Genomic DNA, 23531 nt, shown 5'->3' on the forward strand with positions numbered 1-23531 from the left:
TTTATCTATATTTACAGCAGCCCCCCATCGCTCACATCACTGCACAAGCTCTGTCTCCTGTCAGTTCAGCAGTGGCATTAAATTCTCATAGGAGCATGAACCCTACTGTAAACTGTACATGCGAGGGATCTAGGTTGCGCGCTCCTCATGAGAATCTAATGCCTGATGATCTGAGGTGGAGCTGAGGCGGTGATGCTAGCACTGGGGAGAGTTACAATTACAGATTATTAGAAGAAAGGTTTGACTGCACAATAAATGTGATGCACTTGAATTATCCCCAAACTGTTCTCCCCAACTCCCCCAGTCTGTGGAAAAATTGTCTTCCATGAAACTGGTCCCTGTTGCCAAAAAAGTTTGGGACTGCTGCACTAAAAAAACAAATAGCAGTACAAAAACTTCTCCTTGGATCCAACATCTACCCTTTAGTTACTGTTCTGTCTCCTTTCTTCCATGACTAAACTTTCCAAAAGCACCGTCTATATATTTGCTAGCTCCAGTGCTCACCTCCCACTCTGATCTGGCTTCCACCCTCAACACTATACCGTAACCATTTCTGCTGAAGTCAAGGACGTCTATATTGCAAAATTCAAAGGTTATCTCTTAGTCCCTGTCTTAATAACCTCCCAACAGTACACACTGATCACTCCTTCCTTTCTTAAATACTCTCTTCTCTTGGCTCCAGTGATACTGCATTATGATAGTTTTCTTCCTATCTCTCTGACTACTACTCCATTTCCTCTCCTGACTCATCCATTTCTACCAGATGTTTAAAATATATTTTTGGGGTCTTGATTAAGATTTCAGATTGTCATTATATAGAATTCAAACAGTTGATAAATTTGGCTATCCTTATACAGTCTTGATGTAGTATCTATATAGAAAAATCTTCATCATAGAACTTTTTGCCACGATGATTGGGGGAAAAGGTACTTAGGGGTTGATTATGTGCTTTGTATAAACACTAACCATCATTGCCTATGCTTGGCTTTGCTGCCAAAACTTATACATGAGTGGGTCAAGATGTTAGAATGTCAAGTACAGAATTAGATTAAGCTGAATTTGAAGAACATGAAATGGTGAAATTCACTGAATTGGCCTGCTGGTATTATTCTCATAAAAATTTGGTGAGTGTGCCATCAATTATTTTTAATCCAGAAAATCAAAAGAAATTAAATATTAAATAGAAAGTGTGTCAGATTTAATTTCTAAGAGGGACGCTATTCGCTATGCTTTCTAGAGTTCAATATATACCAACTGACTATCACTGAGTCAGTTATTTGCTTATTTAACAGTACTACCAGCAAGGGAAGACTTTTCTAGTTTGTCAGTAGTGTTATTCTGGGGAAATATCCACTTTTCTTAAAATCAAGATAAACTAAGTCTATTGCTTTCTTTTTGCCTTACTGTAACAGGATGAAATTAAACTAACCTGGTATAAATTCCTCTTCACAATGCCAAGTTGTTTTTTCCTTCTAGTGTTTATTGCTTTTCTAGGTATGAGACAGTTTATTTAATATTATAATATTTTCCCAAAGATACCAATTTGGTTACTCAATCATTCATGAACCATTTACCAACAGCTTTAAAGCTTCAGGCATTGTAGTAAACATATGAATTGTGATGAAAAGGGAGCCACTCCCCACAAGGAGTTTGTAGTCATAAAGAGCAAGACAGCAAGTAAACCATTCATATCATATGATTAAATTATATTATGTGATAAAGTTACAATACAGGCTATAAGTCTGCTTTGGGAAAAGAGAAAAAGAGACCTAGCTCAGCCTGGGAAGGGTCTGGTAAAGCTATCAAGAAGAGAAAAAGCTTGAGCTGAGTCTAACATTATTTTCTTTTAAAAAAAGATTCTCTTTTCCAGTCTTCATGATTTCATATTTTTAACAATGTAATGAAGACATGTCTTAGAACTAATAAGTAGAAAATATTATATAAAAGATCTCACATCAGGACACCAAAGCCACCAGCCCTAGGATTCTTCTAGTATATATGCAGATTGTAAGTGTGGTCAGGGGCAACCCTCACGTCTTAACTGTTGGAACACTCCAAATCTGGATAGCATCTCCCCTTTAAAGGATAAGTAACAGAAGAAAACCAATATGGGGGTATGTATGACAAAAGAAAAGAAATTTTACATTGAACTCTAAGGATGAATATACCGCTGAAATGATTTCATATAAGAAACTTAACTTTAGAAAACATCTACAGAGTAATCAAAATGGAATCCAAAAGACATGGTCTCTATGAAAAAGGATGTATATCTTAAAGAGAACAGGTAAACATTCAAAGTAAACAAAGTGAGCTGCAGGCTGATAGAAAAAGTGAGCTGCTGAGAAAGTGAGATATAGCAAGGAAATTAAAACTGCAATTACAAAATTAAAATTTACATCAAAACCAGTTAGAGTTGAGAAACACTACGCAAAAATTAAGAGAATTCAATTAAACCATTGAGAACAAGCTTAAGAAATTCTCCCAGAATACTGAGGTGATAAACAAAGAAGTAAAAATGCTTTTTTAAAAAAATGCTTAGCATAAAGAGTATAAAGTTCTAACCTATAAATAATATATAACCAGAACAATGGGAACAGAGAGTTATAAAAACAAAATTTTTGAGCTCAAGAAAGACCTAAGCCTGCAGATTCTAAGAGCTCACTGTATTACAGGCAAAAATTTAGTAGATTCCTCCCTCCCAAATTAGTACAGTTATGCATTCTGTTTCATAAGGATTAAGGGGGGAAAAAAAAACCCAAAAAATAAAAAAGTCAAAAACACATCAACACCAAAAAAAATTAAGTTAGACTTCTCTCAACTTTCTGACCTCCCTACATCACTGAATTTCAGAGGACTACAAGCTATCTACAGTAATGATATTTGGAGAGGGTTTGGGGATCATGTGTAGTCTCCTGAGGAGAGCTATTAACACTAATACAAATGGGAGATGTGTGAGGTATTCATTCAATATGTTGGGGGTAGGCAGAAGGTTGAGAATCTCTGATCTACAGTTTGGAGAGAGTAAGTTATGATTCAAGCACGTACCACACCAACAGCAAATCAATATTCATGTGTAAAGGCAGTCTTAGGTATCAGTAAATCAGAAAATATACACCACTCATGCTCCCTTTGAGGGTAGGGAAAACTGGGGAGAAGTACATCAAGACTTCTAGCGCAGCAGTTCTCCAACATTTTGATCTCAGGATCCCAAAGGTTTTTGTTTATATAGGTTATATCTATTGATATGTATCAAATTAGAAATTAGGGTGGAAAACCTAAATGTTCATTAATTTAGAAATAGCAAAAAGAAACACATTACACGTTAACATAAATGAGAATATTAAAAATAAAAAATGGTATTTTAAAAAAAGTGAAAAGAGTAGCACTATATTACATTTTTTGCAAACCTTCAGATGTTTGTTTTAACAGAAGGTAGCTGGATTTTCATATCTATTTACACATTCAATCTGTTTTCTTGGCTGAAATACATGAAGAAAATTTTGCCTCCCACAAATAATGTAGCTGAAAAAGTAAAAAGAGTTTTTAACAGCCTTTTCAGTTAATTATGAATATTCTTCTCTGATACTACACTAAAACTCAACAAATAGTTTATTAAAGGTTATTTGCAATGTGGAATCTGAAACTATGTCAATGAACTTTATATTCTGTTATATTAAAATCCATCAGTCTGTCTTACATTTTAAATGGATCTTTTATTCATGCATGACTTTATAACATCAGTCACTTAGAAAATATTGGTTTGCCAAGTTACATAGATTTTTCCAAAACACTGCCAAATTTCTTTATACAGTATCAAAAAATTCATTAATATCACTTTCAACATTATCAAAAATCGTTAAGCACTGGAAAGCCTCAAGCTCAAAATGGCGGATATAAGTGTTTCAAAATTCAAATTTTCTCTTGAATTTTTACCATTGGCAATAAAAACTATTAACTGTTTTTCCTTAAACTGAGAATCAATTCATTTTCAAGAAAATGTCTGCCAAATATCCAAGTCTAAATAACCAAATTTTTTTTTTTTTTTGGAGACAGAGTCTCACTCTATTGCTCAGGCTAGAGTGCCATGGCGTCAGTCTAGCTCACAGCCACCTCAAACTCCTGGATTCAAGCAATCCTCTTGCCTCAGCTTCACGAGTAGCTGGGACTACAGGCGTGCACCACCATGCCTGGCTAAGTTTTTTCTATATATATATTTTTAGTTGTCCAGCTAATTTCTATTTTTAGTAGAGATGGGGTCTCGCTCTTGCTCAGGCTGGTCTCGAACTCCTGAGCTCCAACGATCCACCTGCCTCGGCCTCCTAGAGTGCTAGGATTACAGGCGTGAGCCACTGTGCCCAGCCTAAATAACCAAATTTATAATCTTTCAGTTGTTTTTTCAAATAAAAATGATGTCCCCTATGAGAAAAGCAGCTAGTTCAGGTCACAACTACAACAACTGTAGAAGTGCTTTATGAGCAGTTTTCACTGCCTCACATGGAATATTAAAAAAGTACATTTCATAATTGAGATTTAATAAGAGTGCACTTTTACTGCTTCATCAAGGGCATTCATAAATGTAACTGGCATTTTTCTTTTCACTGTGCATGAGTGGTGGTAAAGTTCACAATGACTAGTTTGGTGCCAATGCCTTGATTCATGCAGCAGTTTTACTCAGCTTTGCTTATGGCACATCAGTAAAAGTGTCATCACACTTTGAAAAGCGCAAATAAATCTTAATATTATTACAAAAATAGTTTTGACTTCATAGACTTCTTGAAAAGGTGTCAAGTATCCCCAGAGTTCCATAATACTTTAGGAACTCTTGCTCTAGTGAAACGAAAGAAATATATTCAGAATTAGGATACAACTGTGTCCTAGAGTTTGGTATAAAAGAATTGATGATGAACAGTAAAGCCAATTAAGCCCTTACTTTAAGTACATATGGTTAAAAACTAGATGTAGATGTCAAAAACAAGTCTGAAAGAGAAGATATACAATTTAACAAGTATATACAATCCCACATTTATATAAAATAAATAGAAGGTAGGTGGGGAAATAAAAAACCTCATCAAGTGACAGGTTCACAACCAAATGTTGCAAATGGGAAGCTTGTTAAATAAATGATGGCATATCATGTAAAATGAAAATGAAAATAGCTTACACTCCTTGAATGCTTAGCATGTGCCAGACAATGTTACAAGTCCTTACAGGCATTCATACACTTAACTACCACAAAACTTTGAGGCTAGTATTCCTATTCTGGTATAAGGAAACTGAGGTCCAGAGAAGGCAACTTGCTTGTGCTCTGTATTGTTGACGTGGGAAGATGACCATGTTATCAAGTGAATAAAGCAGGTTACAGATAATGATGAACAGTAAGAACACCTTTACTTTAAAACTTAGAAGAGTATATGCTTATATATAATCATAAATCTCATAGAATATACATAATATACATAACAAATTTATTAGCAGACATCCTTAGAGAAGAGGATTATGAGAATACTCTCACTTTCTGAATTTCCATGATATTTACATTTTAAAAAAATGGGCATGTATTACTCTTATAATCAATGAAAGCAAAACAGGTATTTTCATTTTGAAAAACTAAAACAAACCAAAAGCTACCACTTATTTGTTGACTTAGCAAAATTTAGACTCAAACTTGTTTTTTGATGAAATTTAAGTTCCAGGAGAACTAAAAAAAGATATATACCTTTCTAGTCAGTCCTGGAAGAAAAAGAAGGCAATAAAATAAGTCCCTATGGCTAAAAGAAAAAAAGGCAAAAAGAAAGTAAGTCTAAAGACAGTAAATTCAAGGCCTAAAAAACAGAAAGCTTAAATTTATCAGTTATGACAATAGATTTTTTTTAAGAGACAGCGGTCTTGCTATCTTGCTCAGACTGGTTTCAAACTCCTGTGCTCACGCAATCCTTCTACCTCAGCCTCTCCAGTAGCTGGGACAACAGATGCATGCCACCACACTCAGCTTTTAACTGTCAATTTAAAGGTAAAGAATGAATCTTGAATTTTGTTAAACGACAAAGACTAAACAAATTTCCAACCAGAAACTGCTATTGAGAGACAACTAAAAGCAGAATGATACAAGAAAATATAAAAAAAATTTCAAAAATGGACAAAAATATATCAGGCACATAAATCCAAAAAACTAGGATGAGTAATAAGGTAGAATTCAATGTATACAAAAGTAAATGGAAAAGAGATGTTTATTTTACATTTAAAAATGTATAAGCTAGTCATGACTCTTTTAAATGAATAGCAAGAAAACAACTGAAAAAAACAGCATTGTAGTGACAGACTACCATAATAATTTCAGTCTTTGGTAGGTAAGGACATAGCAGGCATGATTAATGATAAATGAGATTGAATTAATGTATATTAAACTTTGTACTCTATGGAAACTGTACCTTCTACTTCCACTGAATATTAACAAAACTTGATTATAAGAGACCAAAGAAAACCTCAATACATTCTAAAGCTTAAAAACTTATAGAATCCATTCTTTAATCCCAAAGCAATAAAGCAAAACTAATACCATAAGCTCTAGCACACACAAAATAGAAGAAAACAACTGAATGAACAAAAATAACACCACACACACACACACACACACACACACACACACCACTAAACCAATACTAAATGGCCTAAATTGCTGATGGAACAAAGAGGAACTCAATACTAGAATTACAGACTATTTTGAAAATAAAGGTTAAAATTAAGGTATTATATTAAAGGCAAGAAGATTACTTACAGACAGAACCAAAAATGCAGAAAACCAAGTTAGTTTTTGTGATGTAGTTAAATTAATACGAAATAATACTGGCTTTTTTCAATCTTTGCCTCTCCTACTCTCTTAACTGGTTTTAATATGGAATATAAACATATTAACAAATATGTGGTATATTTTTAATAGTTTTAGATTTCCTCTTGAACAGCAAAATCTTTTATATGCATCTCAAATGTGTGGTTTGGTGGAGATTATTTACTAGATTCGGTACTTCTTACAGGCCTCTATTACACAGCATTAGATTCATTTGAATAATAAACATTAAAATGAAATAGCATTCTTCATTTCTATCGAAATAAAGAATTTCTACATAAAATGGCCACCTGATTCCTGCTGACAACTTTTTTTAGGCCTTTTTTCAGGCGAAAAGAAACAATTCTATTCCTTTGACCTCTAAGATATGTACACATTACTGCAACTGAGTTCTAAGGCCTAAGTACATAGTGTACTGTCACAAGGGACCAGTGTCACCAAAAGCTATGTAACAGCTATGTAACAAATAGTAAACCAAATTAGTATATGTGTGACCAGTTTGTAGCACAGCATGTAAATTAATACTGGACATTTGGCTGACAGTAGAAAGTAGCAAAACTATTAAATTTACCAAATTCTATACAGTTTAGCCATGTCCCCAACCTGTCCCTACTTAGAATTCAGAATTGCTTAAGACTGCAGTGTTTAATATTTTTAAAATTACAGATCCCTTTGAGATGAATATCATGGTCTCTCTCCTTTCCTACCTCTCCCCACTCTTCCTCTGTTCTCCTCCTAACCTCCCGCCAGCCCCAGGTTACAAGTCCTTATCTTAGGATATAATTTTGCAAAAAAGAATCATATTTATTACCGCACTGGAGACAATAGTGATTAGTGTGTAAAACAAGACCAGAATTATAAATTACTATGTAGCAATGGGTTCAAATGTAAAATCTACCACTGAGGGGCAAAGCAAACAAAAAAGGTAACAACAGAAAGAAGAAAGAAGGTCCGGGAAGCATAGAATCAATCTGCTTTTACTCAACATATTTTCTAAAAATTAACAACAAATGCATCAAACTTTCTTACTGATATCACCCTCCCAAATGCATCAAACTTTTAATGTTACAAGCTGACCCTGACCAAAGTGATCACCTTCTACAATCTAACAGATCAGTCACCTAGGACTGCAGTCCCCAACCTCTGGGCCGTAGACTACAGACCGACTGTTAGGGACCAGGAGAGCTCATCCAGGGGACCAGGGGACTGCAGAGCTCATCCCCCAAACCCCCAACCCGCCCCACTACTGTGGAAAAATTATCTTCCATGAAACTGGTTTCTGGTACCAAAAAGGCTGGGGACCGCTGACCTAGGACATGTCTCTAATGAGGAGCATTTTCACTGACAAATTACTAAAAGGTATACTTCAATGGTTGGTAGTGATGGCTGAGAATCCTACCAAAAATATTGTTCACAGTAAAAAACAAAACACATATATCTTGCTATGGAAGAAAACTACACAATAAAACCTAGTCCTGTGTTTTTAACACAGTTGTACACATAACTCTGGGATTCTTCACCTAGGACTAGTCATGATTCTAGAAGTATACATTCAAATGACAGGCTTGTTTTCATTCACTTACTTCTCAGTTTACACAGAACTCATGGAAGTCAAAGAAATAAAATTGAACTACAAAAAATTTTAAGTGCATATGAAATGCATTACTTTTTAAAAAATAATTATGGGTACATAATAGTTGTATATCTTTATAGGATACATGGGATGTTTTGATATGGGTATATAATGTGAATTAATCAAATCAGGGTAACTGGAGTATCCATCACCTCAGGCATTTACCATTTCTTTGTGTTAAGAACATGCCAATTCTACTTGTAGTTATTCTGAAGTATACCCTAACTTGTTGTTGATTATAGTCATATTTTTCATTCTATCTATATTTTTGCACCTATTAACCATTGAAATGTATAACTCTTGCCAAGTATTTTTCACTAATAAAAAGCATTAAGCATCTACTTTTCGTATTTAAAAAAAGGGGTTTTAAATGGAAGCCGATGAGATTTAGGGACTTTAATGCTTAAGGCCCTAAATCTTACAGTATATTCATTCCTCCACCTATACATTTACTTGGCAACTTTAACTTACGCATTTTTTTATTCAAAATGATTATTTCAGTCATTTAAATCATAGAAACTTCAGTTTTATACAGCTGATTTACTTACTAAGTACACACTTTATTTTTCTTCTTTGGAAGGTTTAAAGGAAGTTAGTCACACAGACATTTTCTAATGGAAAATAGAGAAGTATTTTTAAAAAACTTTTACTTGTGGTATAAAATTTAAATTTTAATAACAAAATGCATGTATTTATTTAAAGAAAGACTACCAAAATTAAGAAAATCCATTTAAAACATTACGGTACTATCTCAATTTGGAAAAAAAACTGACATAATCAAAAAGTAGCTTCATTTATAAGGTGTTAGTTCATGGCTCCACATTGAAATTTATCCCTAAAATCTTATGTAGCCTGAGAAATTATCTAGTATCCTGATCCAATGGTTTATATTATAAAAAGCTGTATTTGTAAATAAACCCAAGATGGGGAGGGGAGGAAGAAAAGAAGGGAGAAAGGAAAGAAAAGAGGTAACGAGAGGGGAGAAAGAGATAGGGAAAGAGAAAAATTTAATACCTAGAGTTTCAAGGTATGTTATCTGTAGAAATTTTATTGAGTGGGAAGAAGAATACAAATTTTTTTAGGATTATTTTTCTGTTGTCATTATACACAAATGACAACTTGAACAGAAACATTTTTCATATCTCTTAGTCCTGGCAGAACTGCTTGTTTCATTGTTTTCTAGTACTATCAGAAAAAAAATCTAAAGCTACCTTGATTTTACTCTCTTAAAACATTTTAGCTAGTATGTGTCTTGCTCTTCATTTGTGTTTACTAATTGTGCATAGAAGTATGGGCACCCTCACAACCTTGGGTCTTCCTTCAGTTCTGAAAATTTCTACTTCTATTTATTAGTTCAAACTTGTATGCTCCTCCCTATCTTTTGCTGGTTCCATCTTAATGCTTTATATACTGGAGTACTCCATTTTCAATTTTTTCCATCTATGTATTTCATTTGTAGTTCTAAAATGTTTCAATGCAAAATGATGGAAAAGGAATGGGAATACTCTTTTAGAATGAGTCAGATCAGAGTTCAAATTTTGTCCTTCCACGTACTAGCTGTGGAATCTCAGGCAAGTTACTTAATTTCCATTTCTCTAACTATAAAATGGGGATAAGGCCTCCTTGGGTAGTTGTGAGGGCTGAATAATATATATATCTATATGTATATTAATTTATTTTGTAGAATATACCTGGAATAGAGTAAGTACTCAGAGAAGGCATTCTGTACCCATTATCTTTGATTTTGACTTTGATGTTCTACAGTGCTGATTCTCCTCTATATTGTAAACAAATATGACTTTACTTAACACAGGGTATAGCTGCTTTATAAGTTTTATCCATATTTCATGTATTAAATAAGGGAAATAATTTATTCAGAACCCATACCGCTATCCTATTTGTTGTTTGTCCTGTGCACCCTTTTAACTGAAGCTACCAAAGAAAACTCATCCTTAGTGGCTGGCACTGTAGGTGCTCGAATGATATTTGCTGAATGAATTATGAATGAACTGCTGAAAACTGCTAACTAGCCTTCTCTTTCACTTCTGGAGCTGGAAAATCAAGCCAGGTCACGGGACAGGCACTAAGGTTGGGGAGTGAATTCTGGAACATTTTTGGTAAAGGATGACCTCTGACCATAGAAAAGATTTTGTGGAATCTCCTTTCAGCTTAAGGATCTAAATTAGTTTCTGTTTGTACGTTTACCAGCAATGATTCCTCAGTTTTAAAATAATTCTAGGCCTCTTGCTGAAGGTTCAAATGTACTATAGAGATTCTATGCTTTTTCTTTTAGAGAATTTCATTCAACCTCTCTTTCTCTTTTATCTATCCACATGTGGCTTTCTATGCCTTGCGTTCCCAGTTCAACAACTATCAATCATTTTTGGAAAAGCTGATCCCCAAAGTAAGTTTTATATTTTATCATACATCTTAATTTTTTTTAGAACTTAAAAAACTTGAGGAGAAAGAAGTGAAATTTAGTTTACTAGATGAATTAGTTTTTCTAACTTCAGTATTAACGCAGGGGTGAACAACCTATGGCTCATGGGCCAAATCCAGCCTGCTGCCTGTTTTTGTAAATAATGTTTTACTGGAACTCGGATATACTCCTTCATTTACATATCATCTATGGCTGCTTTTGCACAACAGCAAAGATGAAGTTGTAATAGAGACTGTGTGACTGCCAAGGCCTAAAATATTTACCAAATATCCCTCAACAAAAAATGTTTGCCACCCCCTGCTATAAAGCCTTGGTCTCTCTAAGCCTCCTCTTAGGAAAGGACCTACACAGACAATACCATAAATAGCAAAGACTTACTATAGAGTCACCATGTGTGAAGTGTTGTTTTGTGAATTTTACATTTGCTATTTCTTTTAAAGCTTGAACAGAACATGAATTAAGTACCATTATAATCCCCATTTACAGATGAGAAAGCTGAGGTTTTTTGGTATGAGCACAGTTCACTGCAGCCTCATACTCCTGAGCTCAAGTGATCCTCCTGCCTCAGCCTCCTAAGTAACTGAGACTACAGGTGTGAGCCACCGAGGCCAGTAAGGTTTGATGAAATTAAATAACTTGGTCAAGGATAACAAGTGGTAGGGTTCGGAATCAAACCCAGATCTACTGAAATCCAAAGTGAAAGTATGATTACTCTCTCACAGAGAGCTTCAAAATAATAAACAACAAAGAATGTTTTCAAAGGACCTAGTTTGTAGCCAGAAAGCTTTCAATTTTATTGGTTTGAGGGTCCACATGCTTTTATAGTTATAATTAATGTGGCATTAAGTATAGGTTTTAATATTTATTAATAGCAATGAAAAAGCACTGATGATTTTTATTTTTTCACAAGGGGACAAGCACAAACACTGTCTTTCCTCTTGTAAAACCATACTGTAAAATTCAATTCTTAATTGAAATTCTAAAATGATGGTCATGAGAGGCCACAAGCAGAACTTGGTGTTATATTAATACAACTATCGTCACTACAATAGTGTGGAAAATTGGACAGACTTCATTGAGTTAAAACAACAAAGAGTTTGAAAACAACTATTGCTAAGAGAGGAAAGAACACCATTTACACTAAGAACATCTGTTACAAAGAAGTATATGGTAAATCAACTTAGAAAATAACAAAGGAACGGCTAGTTTCTGCAAATACCAATTCAACACAAATTTAATTTAACATGTATGGAAGATAAAGAGCAATGTGATAATTACTGAGAATACAAAGATAATTTTTATCTTCAACGAACCCATATACAGCACAACAAGGATGATCAGGAGGTAAAAATTAATATGGGGTTCTTAATTTTAAGCAAGAAAAACCAGTTCAGACTGATTAATAGAAATGTTAACACATTAATTCTTAATTTTAAGCAACAGAAACCAATTCAGGCTGATTAATAGAAATGTTCACACATTAAACATATTGAAAGTAGCTCCAGAACTGCTGGGAAGATTGCATAACCAAGCTCAGTAAATGGGCAGGTGGTTTACCCTAATGATTGTGAAGCTGACTGGGAGCTGTGGCTCCCTGCGTACAGAGTATCACATTGCATATTGGTAGCCCAGCAAAAGATCAAAATTCAAAATTCAAAGTATGGTTTCTACTACAAGCATATTGCTTTCGCATCATAAAGTTGAAAAATTTTAAGTCGAACCGTTGTAAGTTGGGGAACGTCTGTAAAATCAAAATCTGTCACAAGAACCACCTGGGCACAGAAGAGATGCCACAACTGGCACATTACTACTTCTGCTGTTTTTGGAAATTGGATGTTTCATGGCTGCCACTACAACCTTTTACCATGTCTGAGTCTTTGTATCAGCTCCAGACAGAAGCATCCAATTAATCATATTTGGGTTATGAGCCCATTTCCCATGTGGGCAGGAGAAAGCAATTTATTTGTCTTTTTTGGCTTTTATTGTGGTAGGCACCAGGACTTACATTTCATCAAGATTCACAATGAATAGTAGGGAACTCCTCAAGCACAGGAAAGGACATCACATGCTACAACTCCCCACCAGAAACCAAATGCTCCACTATAAACATTGTATCTTAAATAAGATCTACAGAAATATTTTTGGGGGAGGTGGGGAGCCTATGAGTTCTCAAGTTTGAGAGGCATTATTCAAATATCTAAATGGTAATAACTGCTCGATATGGATAAAGGTACCTTTGTTGTTTTTTTAACCAGTCATTAAGACAACACTTTTTTTTGAATGTTCAAAACTTAAAAGACATATCCCACAGACCAAGATTTGAGGTTGTCAGCCACTGTTTTTCAAATTCAAGTCAAGTGACTTGTCAGTAAAGTCAGAAGCCCGTAAGCCCTCATGTTTAAGAAACTCTACTACAGAGTATAAACAGAGTAAGAAAGCTCTATATTGGATATTTCCAATGAGGGATAATCCACACAAGCAGTCAGGGAATGCTATGCAGAATAAAACAGACAAGAACACAAAACTTTAAAAATAAGTGGAAATTTACCAAGCAGATGGAGTGGGGCAAAAAAAGAATATTCCATTAGAGGTAACAGCTAGCATAAGGCACTTGATTAGGAAACACAATGATGTAGTGAAAAAAGTATCTGTTCAGGTTCAGTACAACTGAATTTAAGTCCTAATCTCAATTAGCAATACGATCCTGGTCAAGTCCTTCAACAACTAATTTTTTTCATCTATGAAAAAAAGCAGTTGGACTTGATGATCTTTAAGTTCACTTCTAAGCAAATTAATGATTATTAGTAATAACATTTATTGGCACTCACTATATGGCAGGCACAATGGTACAGTTTATACATATTAAGTAGGTATTATAACCATTCCCATTTTTACCAATTAAAAAAAATCAAGTTGTGAGTGATTAACTCACCCAAAGTGATCTATTTTACTAAGAAGACCAAAACTAGATCTAATTCCAAAGCATCTACATGTTTAGCCTCTACACTATGGTTTCACCAATAATGCAATTCCAAATTCCCAAAGGACAATGCTATAATGAGCATCTATTGCACTATGGGTAAAGTGTTTATTATCTACAATCTTTTTTTTGGCATTTAAATTTTTCAGTGTTTTTCAGATACTTAGTTTAGATCTAAGTATCAAAATGTTCACTATTTTATATATGTTAAATAGAAATCTTCCTAAAATATACCGTACATGTCTCTGACTTTTTAAATAAGAGAAAAGTAGTGAAATTTAAACTTTTCTCTAAGCTCAAGGTTACACTTATATATATATTAATCATTGTCCAGGCCTCTGGCACTTTAAGGTAAATATGACTCTTTGCCCTTCAATTTCTTGGGTCAGCTTCTTATGTTGTAGTCCCTTTTCTCATTGTTTTCAGTAATCACAGCTCCTCTCTACTCTTGTTGCTTTCTGTGGAATAAAAAAAAAAAAATTCAAGCTTCCAAGCTTATCAGAACCATTTATATAGTAAAGATACAGTTGCAAAAAAATTACTTTCAGCCATATTTCTTATTACAAGGTGGCTTTTGATGTAATACCATAAAGTAACTATTAATTATCAATTCTGCTGTGATTTACCTAAACACAATTTCTCTGATTCAGATACTTTGATATAGCATATTCCCATATTGCACCATATGTTTCTATCTTAAGATACTTCATAAAGAATTAAAAGCTAAACTATTATGTTCTTCAGATCATATGACCTCAACATTCCAGGAAAAAAAATGTTTAATTCTTATTAAGCATAAGGTTAAATGTGAGATAGGTTCAAATCATCCTTGTATTTTTCCTGAGATTTTAGAAAAAAAGAAAAAACTTTAAAGGAACTACCTCCAAAATTTCTAAAGAAAATATTACAGGAAAAGTGGCTCTCCCCTGTGCTAAAACATACTGTGAAAACGCAAATCATTAAACTAGTTTAGTATGGATAGAAAAAGGACAAGAAATCTGCTTATGATAAAGATAACAGTTCCAATTATTAGTAAAGAAGAATTAAGTGAATGGTATAGTAACTGTTAAAAAATAGTACTAGAAGAGCAAATTTAATTATAATTTTATAGAGGAAAATAAACAGGTCTTTATAAACAGGATACAAAATCCAAGTAACAAAAGGGAGAAAAAAAACGATATATTAATATATAACAACATAAAAAATAAAGACCATTGTAAAACAACAAAATAAATGACGTCGAGACAAACTGGGAAAAATATTTGTAAAACATATGATAAAAAAACTAATTTCCTTTATTTATAAAGAGTTCACACAAATCAATAAGCAGCAGACCAACTACCTAATAGAAAAATGAATAAAAGATATAATTTGGGGAAAAGAATACAGGGCCTAATAAAATTCTGATAAAATGTTCCACCTTCTCATTAAAGAAATGCAAATTGAAGCAACATTATCATTCTTCACCCATACAAATGGCAAAAACTAAAGTCTGATGATGTCCAGTGCTGTCAACAGCGTGAGGAAACAATCTATCTCAGGCATTGCCAATGTGTGCCTCAGTGAAAGAAACTCATCTGCAGGGTAATGCAGATATATTCTCAGAAGTTGTCAAGGTATACATACAAACGTGATCACTATAATGTTTAATTGCAAAAATAAACTGGAAACAAAATGTTTATCATAGAGGACTATTAAACAAATATCCATAAAATAGAATATTGTGCACCATTTGAAAGGAGGAGAATGAATAAATTTCAATGTCAAAAGCAAAGTGCAAAAGGTTTTTTTAAGTGGGGAAAGAGTTAAGTGAATTTCCAATGTTTTTCTGAAATTAATTACATGAACTTGTTAATGATGGCAAACTTTGTTCACAAGAATTGGGAAGGGGAATCCTTTACCTTTCAGTTCTGGTGGATTTTTAAATCTACACCTAAATTAATTTAATTTTACTTTCTTAAAAGCTAATAGCAGCTATCTAAGCAGAATTTAAGGCCAACTTTTGTCTTGGTTGTACTTTTTTATGTTAAGAATACCTAATAAATTTTATATTTTAAAGAAAGAAACCACCTAGGTAGTGGGACTAGGCAATGAGATATCTTGTTTTAGTTTATTCTATTCAGCACAGTTTTATATTTTAAAATGATAAGCACACATTATTTTTTATAAATTAAATCAGCTTTAATTCATTAAACTTTTAATTATTTCCACCAATGGAAGGAAAATGTTTAAAATTTCAAAACAAAATATTTTACATAGCCTATGGATATATGAATGAACACTTACGTTGCAATGTAAAAAAAGATCTTCATTTTACATTTAAAGAAAGAAGACTAAAAGCATATTTATAAAGAAAAGTATCTATATTAAACTTTTCGTATCTACTGAGGGCATTTATATCTTATATAAGCTGATATTTGCTTTCTGAATGGGTATTGAACCCTGCTGTAGAAAGGGCAACACATAGCGATACATTTTTATAAGAAAGAAATTGATAATTTAAAAAAGAAAAAAAAAAAGGAAGCTGTCTAAAACTAATAAATACAAGATAGATTGAATCAGGGCCTCTTTTAAATTGGCTAATTTATTAGGAAGGTGAAAAGTGACCTCAATAAGTCTTACAATTTCTAAAGCCTAGAGTTGATACCTTTCTCAGGTTCAAGAGATCCTATCCTCTCACGTGGTACACAATTGTTGCTTTTCAAACCTATTAGAGTGTCAAAGGCAGATGTAATTAGAATGGGGGTTGGAGAGGGAAAGGAAACCACAGAGAAAGGGAAGTTAGAGACCAGGCTTCTATTTCACAGCAAGTGAAACAGAAGCACATGTAAACAAGAGTACATATATCAGACCTGCTGGAGATTATAAGGGGCTGCATATCAATACAACTCAAAAGCATTCAGCTGTAAGAGTGCTGGATTCTCAAAATCTACCACAAAGCTCACCTCTAAGTAGTCTCAATGGATAATTACCACCCTGCTGTGATTATTTTAAACACTTACATACTCAATAATGTAGTATCCTCCTCCCCCCCACCAAGTTATCTTGTATTACTGAGAAATGGAGGTCAAGAGTACGGTGAAGTAGTTAAATAGCAAGGAACTTTGAAGCTCTTTAGAATCCAAGGAACTAGAGTCAAATCTCAGGTTCGTTACTCGAGAACTTTGTGATCTTGGGCAAGTTATTTAATCTTTGCCTCTAAAATTTCTAAAATGAGACTAACATTATTAACAATGCTCATGGCTTAATGTTGATAATGAAATAATACCTATATACTGCAATGCTCAAATACATAAAGTTTTATGAACATAATCTTTTTTTAAAGTGTTATTTAATTTACATCATTCTGAATAGAAATCTCAATAATTTAGTTATTTTTGTTTCTTCCTAAGGCAAAGAGACAATTTAACTTTTTCTGGACTGTGCAGGATCACAATTAGAAATACAAATTGTTAAGGTAAGATTATGTGTGACCATGAACACAAAACAGTTTCCACAAGCAATCGGTCTCTTTTACAGATATACCTGAGAATTTAAATTTACAAAGATGTTTGCCTCTATGCTAATTATTTCTAAATTGTTATAAACTACAAATGGTTATTATTATATAACTAATGAAGTATGTTGAAATTATAGCTAAGTTAAGAATAAAAAGAATTCCTTACCAGGAATGTATGCTTTTAATGTATGAAATTCCTTGGCTCTCACTATACTGGAGATACAAAGATAAAAAAGAATATAGTATCTACCCTCTTGAAGCTCGAGCCTAATGAAGACAGACATGTAAACAAAGTCACAGCAATTTGATAAGTGAAACATTAAAAGAAGCAGCGCTTCACTTGAAATCAGAATGTTTTTCTGGAAGAGGTGATATTTACCCTAAGATGATAAAGAGAAATTCACTAGGTTGGGAGTTAGGGATTTAGGTGAGCAGATGTGATCAAGGAGGCCAGAAGGGCACATGTAAAGTAAAACAGCATGGCAGGGTCTGGAGCAGAGTGCTTGCAGCGAGGCAAATTTAGAAAGGCAGGATGGACGAGATCAGAATGGCCTAGTTCGCCATACTGAGGAGGAGTTGGCCCTTTTTAAATAAGTAAGGAGGAATCACAGAGATATTTTAAGAGCAGTGAAGGAGGTTGGCTGAAAAAGATAACATGCTTACATTCATATTATAGAGAGATCCTTCCACCTAATCTGTGTAAATTAACCAGGAAGGGGGAGATCATTGTCAAGGAAAATATAGTCCAGACTGGAAAGAAGTAGCAGCTAATCTAAAGTAGTGGTGATAAGAGTGGAGAATAAAGAATGGATGAGAGAGACCAAGAAGGTAGTCTTAGTGACCCTCACAGATCTAGGAAAATTTCCCAATTTCTGGTTTTGGCAAATGGCTGGACCATGATGTCATTAGTCAAAATGGAGACAGTAAGAATAGCAATAGTTTTTGAGAGGAAAATAGCTCAATTTGGAATTTGTCTCAACAGAGCTATCCATTAAGCTGTCTGGAGGAGCTCAGGTTAAGGCCAGAATTAACTCCAATGGGAGAAATTAACATAAAGGCAGAAATGGAAGACAAAGGCAAAAATAATGTCACCTACAGGAAGCATATAGATCAAAAATGGGGCTACGAATATCTGCTATATATAACTGCTCACGAACACTTTTACTTTCTGGCTTTCACTTGTTTTCCAACTGGACAACTGCATTTTATGAAAGTGAGATGTTATTTATAATTTGCATACTACTTTAAAGGTCTGAAAGTTTTTCACATAGGTAGGCTAAATATGGATGCTTAAGTTTCCTGGGCATTGTGTCCAACTTCTTTTACTATCATTCCAGGCCTAGTTAAGTGTTTGGGACCTGAAAGATGCCCAATAAAAATGGATGAATTAACTAAATGTGGTCCTTAGGTCAGTCAAGAAGCCAAAATACAGCATCAAAAGACTTTAAAATTGCTTGAGATACCATTTTAAAGTTATAGATGAACATTTAATGCAGTAATTTTTCTCTATATACTGCCTTTTCCATTCAGAAACATACAATTTTCAGTGGTTTGAGAACGCTGAATTGACTTTTTGGCAGAGTTCAAGAACTCACCTAAAACCAACAATTTACGACTATCCACGCTTCAAATTCAATAGAGAATTCAGAAGCAGGTAGAAAAGTGTAATTATGGATTTTAAAAAATATTTAAAAAGGGAAAATATTAAAAATGCTTGTCTTATAAGTACATTCTTATGTTAACAATGTGAGAGATCTATACAGGAATACTGAAGGGAGTATTTTAAAAGGATTCTCATTTCTGAGAATGAAAACTAGGCAAGTCTAAATGTTTTTTTAGTACTCTCTTAGTACATACCTACTCAGATAAACGCACATTACATAAACTCAGACAATAATGAGTGTTCATAAATTGGTGAATGAAAAAGGTGAGTAAATGAATAAGCAGGGATGGCTGCTGAGCAGAAGAAACCATGTGATAAGAACCTGAGAGTCTGAAGAGGCACAATAAGGGAGCTCAGTTAGTAAAACTGGATGCTAGTTTTGTTGTTTGTCTTCTTACTATTTCTTATTAACAAAGTAGAAGATATCTTAAGAAGCCTACCTTATTCAATAAAAACTAAGAAAGGAAAAAGCTCAATGGTCTGTACATAGGGTTACATTACAGTCAAATCTTTTTGGATAGATCACTTCTCAGTATTTCCCTTTGCCTTTCTTTGAATGTCTACCCTCCCTCTTGTGCACATTTTTTATGTTAATGAAGAATAGGCAAAATGGTAGTAGCAAGGGGACAAAAAAATCAAACTGAATATAATGACCTAATTTTAAAACTACCTGAAAATAAATTAATCCACCTTTACTGGCACTTATTTCTACATAAATATTTTTGTGTAATTGAGAATTCTTTGTGCACAATTTATCTGCCACAATGAGGACCTTGGGAATGTCCTATTAGAAATCTTGGTATTATATGCTTTCACAGTTATATCTTAGATTGAGAGAGACTGCATGAAGCAGTTAAAGAGTTTCTGTTGGAGCCACCAGTTTAGTTCTTGCTTCACCATTCAATATCTCTATAACTTTGGATTCTTAAGGACCCTACATCTCAGTAATTTGTAAAATGGGACTAATAATAGGACTTACAAGACTCACAAGGATGATATAAAATAATGTATCAGGAAGACACTATATAAACTGTGTTATTTTTGTAGCTGTAAGTTCAGTTAGTACTTACCAACTTTTTGTATTTCAAGTATATCAAATAACCTAGGTTCTACCATGACAGGTAAACAAAAAGCCCACTCACTTCCATAGTACTGCAGTACTCTACCACTGGTAAGTATACCACGTAATATCTTCCCTTTAACCTTACATTGAAACAGTCAATAAGTCAGGGTTTCAGTTTGCTACCAGCTGAGAAAGCAGTGAATAGAAGATAGCCTGTCCTAAAAATCCACTACAAATAATAACTAAGCAGATAAGCTGCATCCAAAAAGTCTAAATTGTAATGGTATTACAGAGTAAAAACCACCAGCAGCTTGCCTTGCACAATCCTGCAAATTTTAAGAAACTGTGCTTCTGCTTACTTGCTTCCTAACACAGATCTTTGAAACAAAAACAAAGCAGCATACCAGTGGTCATATCCTTTGAAAAATTAAAATCTAGACCAGGTTTAGAATGTGAGCAAGATGCCTCCATGGTTATGTCACAAAATTATACTTTTGTTTTGGAAGACTTCTTTTTAGATTACCACCATACTAAAATCACACGGAAGTTTTCATAATTACACAAGGCACAGTTTCACGTCCAAAGGCAGGCTAGCTTGGAATTTTAAGTTTCCCACTCTGCCAGAATGTGGATTCAGTTTTATTTTCGGGCCTTAGGTTTGGTTTGGCTTTCTTTATCATGACTTTACCCCCAAATATACTGTGACTAAACTGCATTACTATTTATTACACATGTAAGATTTCAGATGGAATCAAAGAGAAGGATGAAGTAACTAAAGTTAACATGCTTGTTTAAAAACTAAGACATCTTAAGCACTCCCAGATGCCAGTTGACAACCTTACCACTTGAAGCAAATATGTATTTGTTGTGGTAGGGGAGAGGAAAAAGGCCACACCCAAAGCTAAGACTCACAGTGAAGTGATACCAAGTTTCAGAATTTTAACTATCGCTATTTTCGGTACTCTGTCACGGTCAATGAATTCTTTAAATTCATACCAGGCCCAAAGTTAAAGGACATGTTCCTCTGATCCTAATTACTTAGGTAACTTCATTCAGTAATGGGCAAGTCCAAGATGGAGAATTACCTCATTCAAAGAAAGATTTAAGTAATCTGGTGTAGAAGAGGGCCAAACTCAAATGATCAGCTCTCAGAAAAGGCGCTCAAAGAGCCTGATACCACTCCTCCCCTCCCCCAAGGGGTTAGGAAGGCAAGAAGAGCCTGACTATCAACACAGCAGTTACCTGACCCAGAACGCTATCAAGCTACCTGGACCGACCTTTCAGTCTAGACACCCTTCTCCTCTGATGCCACATCCATTCAGGAAGTCTCTCCTCCCGCCCACCCCACCCCCGCCAGTCCAGCTCCCATCAGCTTCCTCAGCCTCATCTGCATCCCACCTCCGTGCTCTCGCCCACTCCACTCATCCCCGCTTACCTTGGCCACATAATCCTTCACTTCATCCAAGTCTCCGTTTTTCAGAGCCCACATGAACTCCTTGTCGCACATCACTGCAGCCAGGGCAGGCCGGTTGGCCGGGCAGAAGACGAGGAGGCGGTGGCAGCAGCAAGCGGATACCGCCGGGCGAGACGGAGACAGGGCCGCGCAAAGCCGGAGAGAAGAGAAGGCGGGTTAGGCTGCCAGGCGGGCGAGGCAGTTGGCCGCAGCGACCGTTCGGGCGGGAGAAAGAAAGTTCTTTTGCGGCTACTGGGCCCAGCAGAGCAGGTTCCGCCTGGCCGAGAAGCAGGAGCGTTTACGCTTCCGGTTCACTCCCCGCTAGGACCCTCCCCCAACTTCCTCTTCCTCTTCCTCTCCTCGCTACGTCGGTCTTTGGACCCCGCCCCTACAGCCCGAGGCTGGCTACTGGTGCGCAGGCGCAGTGGCTAGGTAGGCCCAAGCAGGGATGGAGGGGAGGAGCTGGGGGTGAGTGGGCGGGGCCGAGAGGAAGGCCGAGGGTCCAGGGGAGGTCTGGAAGGGCAGAGAGCGAGTGGAGGCAGAGTTATTATTTCTGGTGGGATTAGGAGGTTTTTGTACTACCATAAATAGTAAAAACTTCTTTTTGGAAAACATGATCTTGGAGGGCATCTTGCTCACCTTGTAAAAATGTCCAGTAGGAGAGTTTGATTTGAATTCGTTCGCTGTTTCTCTTTCTTCTTTCCATCCCTCTTCTCCCCCTTCCCTTCCTCCTTTACCCTTTCCCTTCCTCCCTTCCTTCCTCCTTTCCTTCCTTCTCTTCCTCTTTCCGTCTCTCCCTCCTTCTGCCATCCTATCCAGTATTCCTGGACTCCTACTACGTGCCAGACTGCTAGACACCGAGAATATATTATAGGAAAAAACAATGGAAAAGCAATTTCTACTCTCAAGGAAATCTTAAACATTTAAAACAACCATGTAAATTCAGTGTGTTAATACTATTATAATGTTCTGTGGAGAGAAAAGCTTTAGTGGGGGGGGGGGGACGGAAATTAACTCATCTCCCTGACTAGCAAATGGCATCCAAATTGATGCCACAAAGCAGAGCAAACCAAACTGTCTGGTACAATTTGCCTTTTTTTTAAATGTTGTGTTTGTTTTTAATGGTTTGAAGCTTCAGGGCCATTGTAGTGAAGCCACTTCTGTTCTTCTTAGGGTTTGGCTGTAATGCCACAGGGGACAGCCACCAAGTAAACTGTACCTCACAACTGTAATGATTCAGACATGCACACATGAACACAGAGAGATCCAATAAAAATCCTTGTTGGAACTATTATAAACATAAAGTCTGTTATTTATGACCCGCTAAATAAAGCAAGCGACTTTGGAACCTCCAGCCTTGGGGCCACATGTAGCCTTCTGGATCCTTGAGTGTGGCCTTTTGACTGAATCCAAATTTTACAGAACAAATCTTTAATAAAGGGATTTGTTCTGTGAAGTTTGGATTCGGGTGAGGGGCAGACTTGGGGAGCTAGAGAGCCACACGTGGTCTTGAGGCTGCAGGTTCCCCACCCCTGCTAGGGGTTATAAACACAGACTCTGGAGTCAGATTGCTTAGTTTTCAATACAGGATCCACCCCTTATTAATTTTATTTCATCTTGGGCAAGTTACTTACCCCTCTCCACTTCAGTTTTCCACATATGTAAAATGGGGATAACAATAGTGTTTAATAAATGTATTTTTTGCTCTCATTTAGAAATAATAAATAGGTTTCAAATCAAAAGAAAAACCTCTACATATTAACAGCTACCTAGATTGTTATTTGTTAATTTTACTTCCTGACAATTAGAAATGCAAATCTATGTACCCAGCAATGACACATTTCCAGGAACAAATATCAAGGAGGAATTTGTTAGGCAAATCCTGGAGTCCCCGTCTCTCCTCCAACCCACATTCCTGCCTGTGTGATCTGAGTGACATCATGCTGAGAGCTCTTG

The 23531-nt window shown here is 35.4% G+C and overlaps 1 protein-coding gene across 1 annotated transcript in view; it reads right to left on the minus strand.

Moving 5' to 3' along the window:
- The window catches only part of MTPN (myotrophin), a 45984-nt gene extending 24103 nt beyond the window's left edge, over positions 1 to 21881 (minus strand). Inside the window, exon 1 of the mRNA XM_069462761.1 lies at positions 21558 to 21881. Coding sequence (XP_069318862.1) covers positions 21558 to 21629 — 72 coding nt within the window. The 5' untranslated portion in view covers positions 21630 to 21881. The remainder of the gene's footprint in view (positions 1 to 21557) is intronic.
- Positions 21882 to 23531: the final 1650 nt, after the last annotated feature.

This window comes from Eulemur rufifrons, chromosome 29 (assembly GCF_041146395.1).
Source record: "Eulemur rufifrons isolate Redbay chromosome 29, OSU_ERuf_1, whole genome shotgun sequence".
In the NCBI taxonomy this organism is placed as follows: Eukaryota; Metazoa; Chordata; class Mammalia; order Primates; family Lemuridae; genus Eulemur; species Eulemur rufifrons.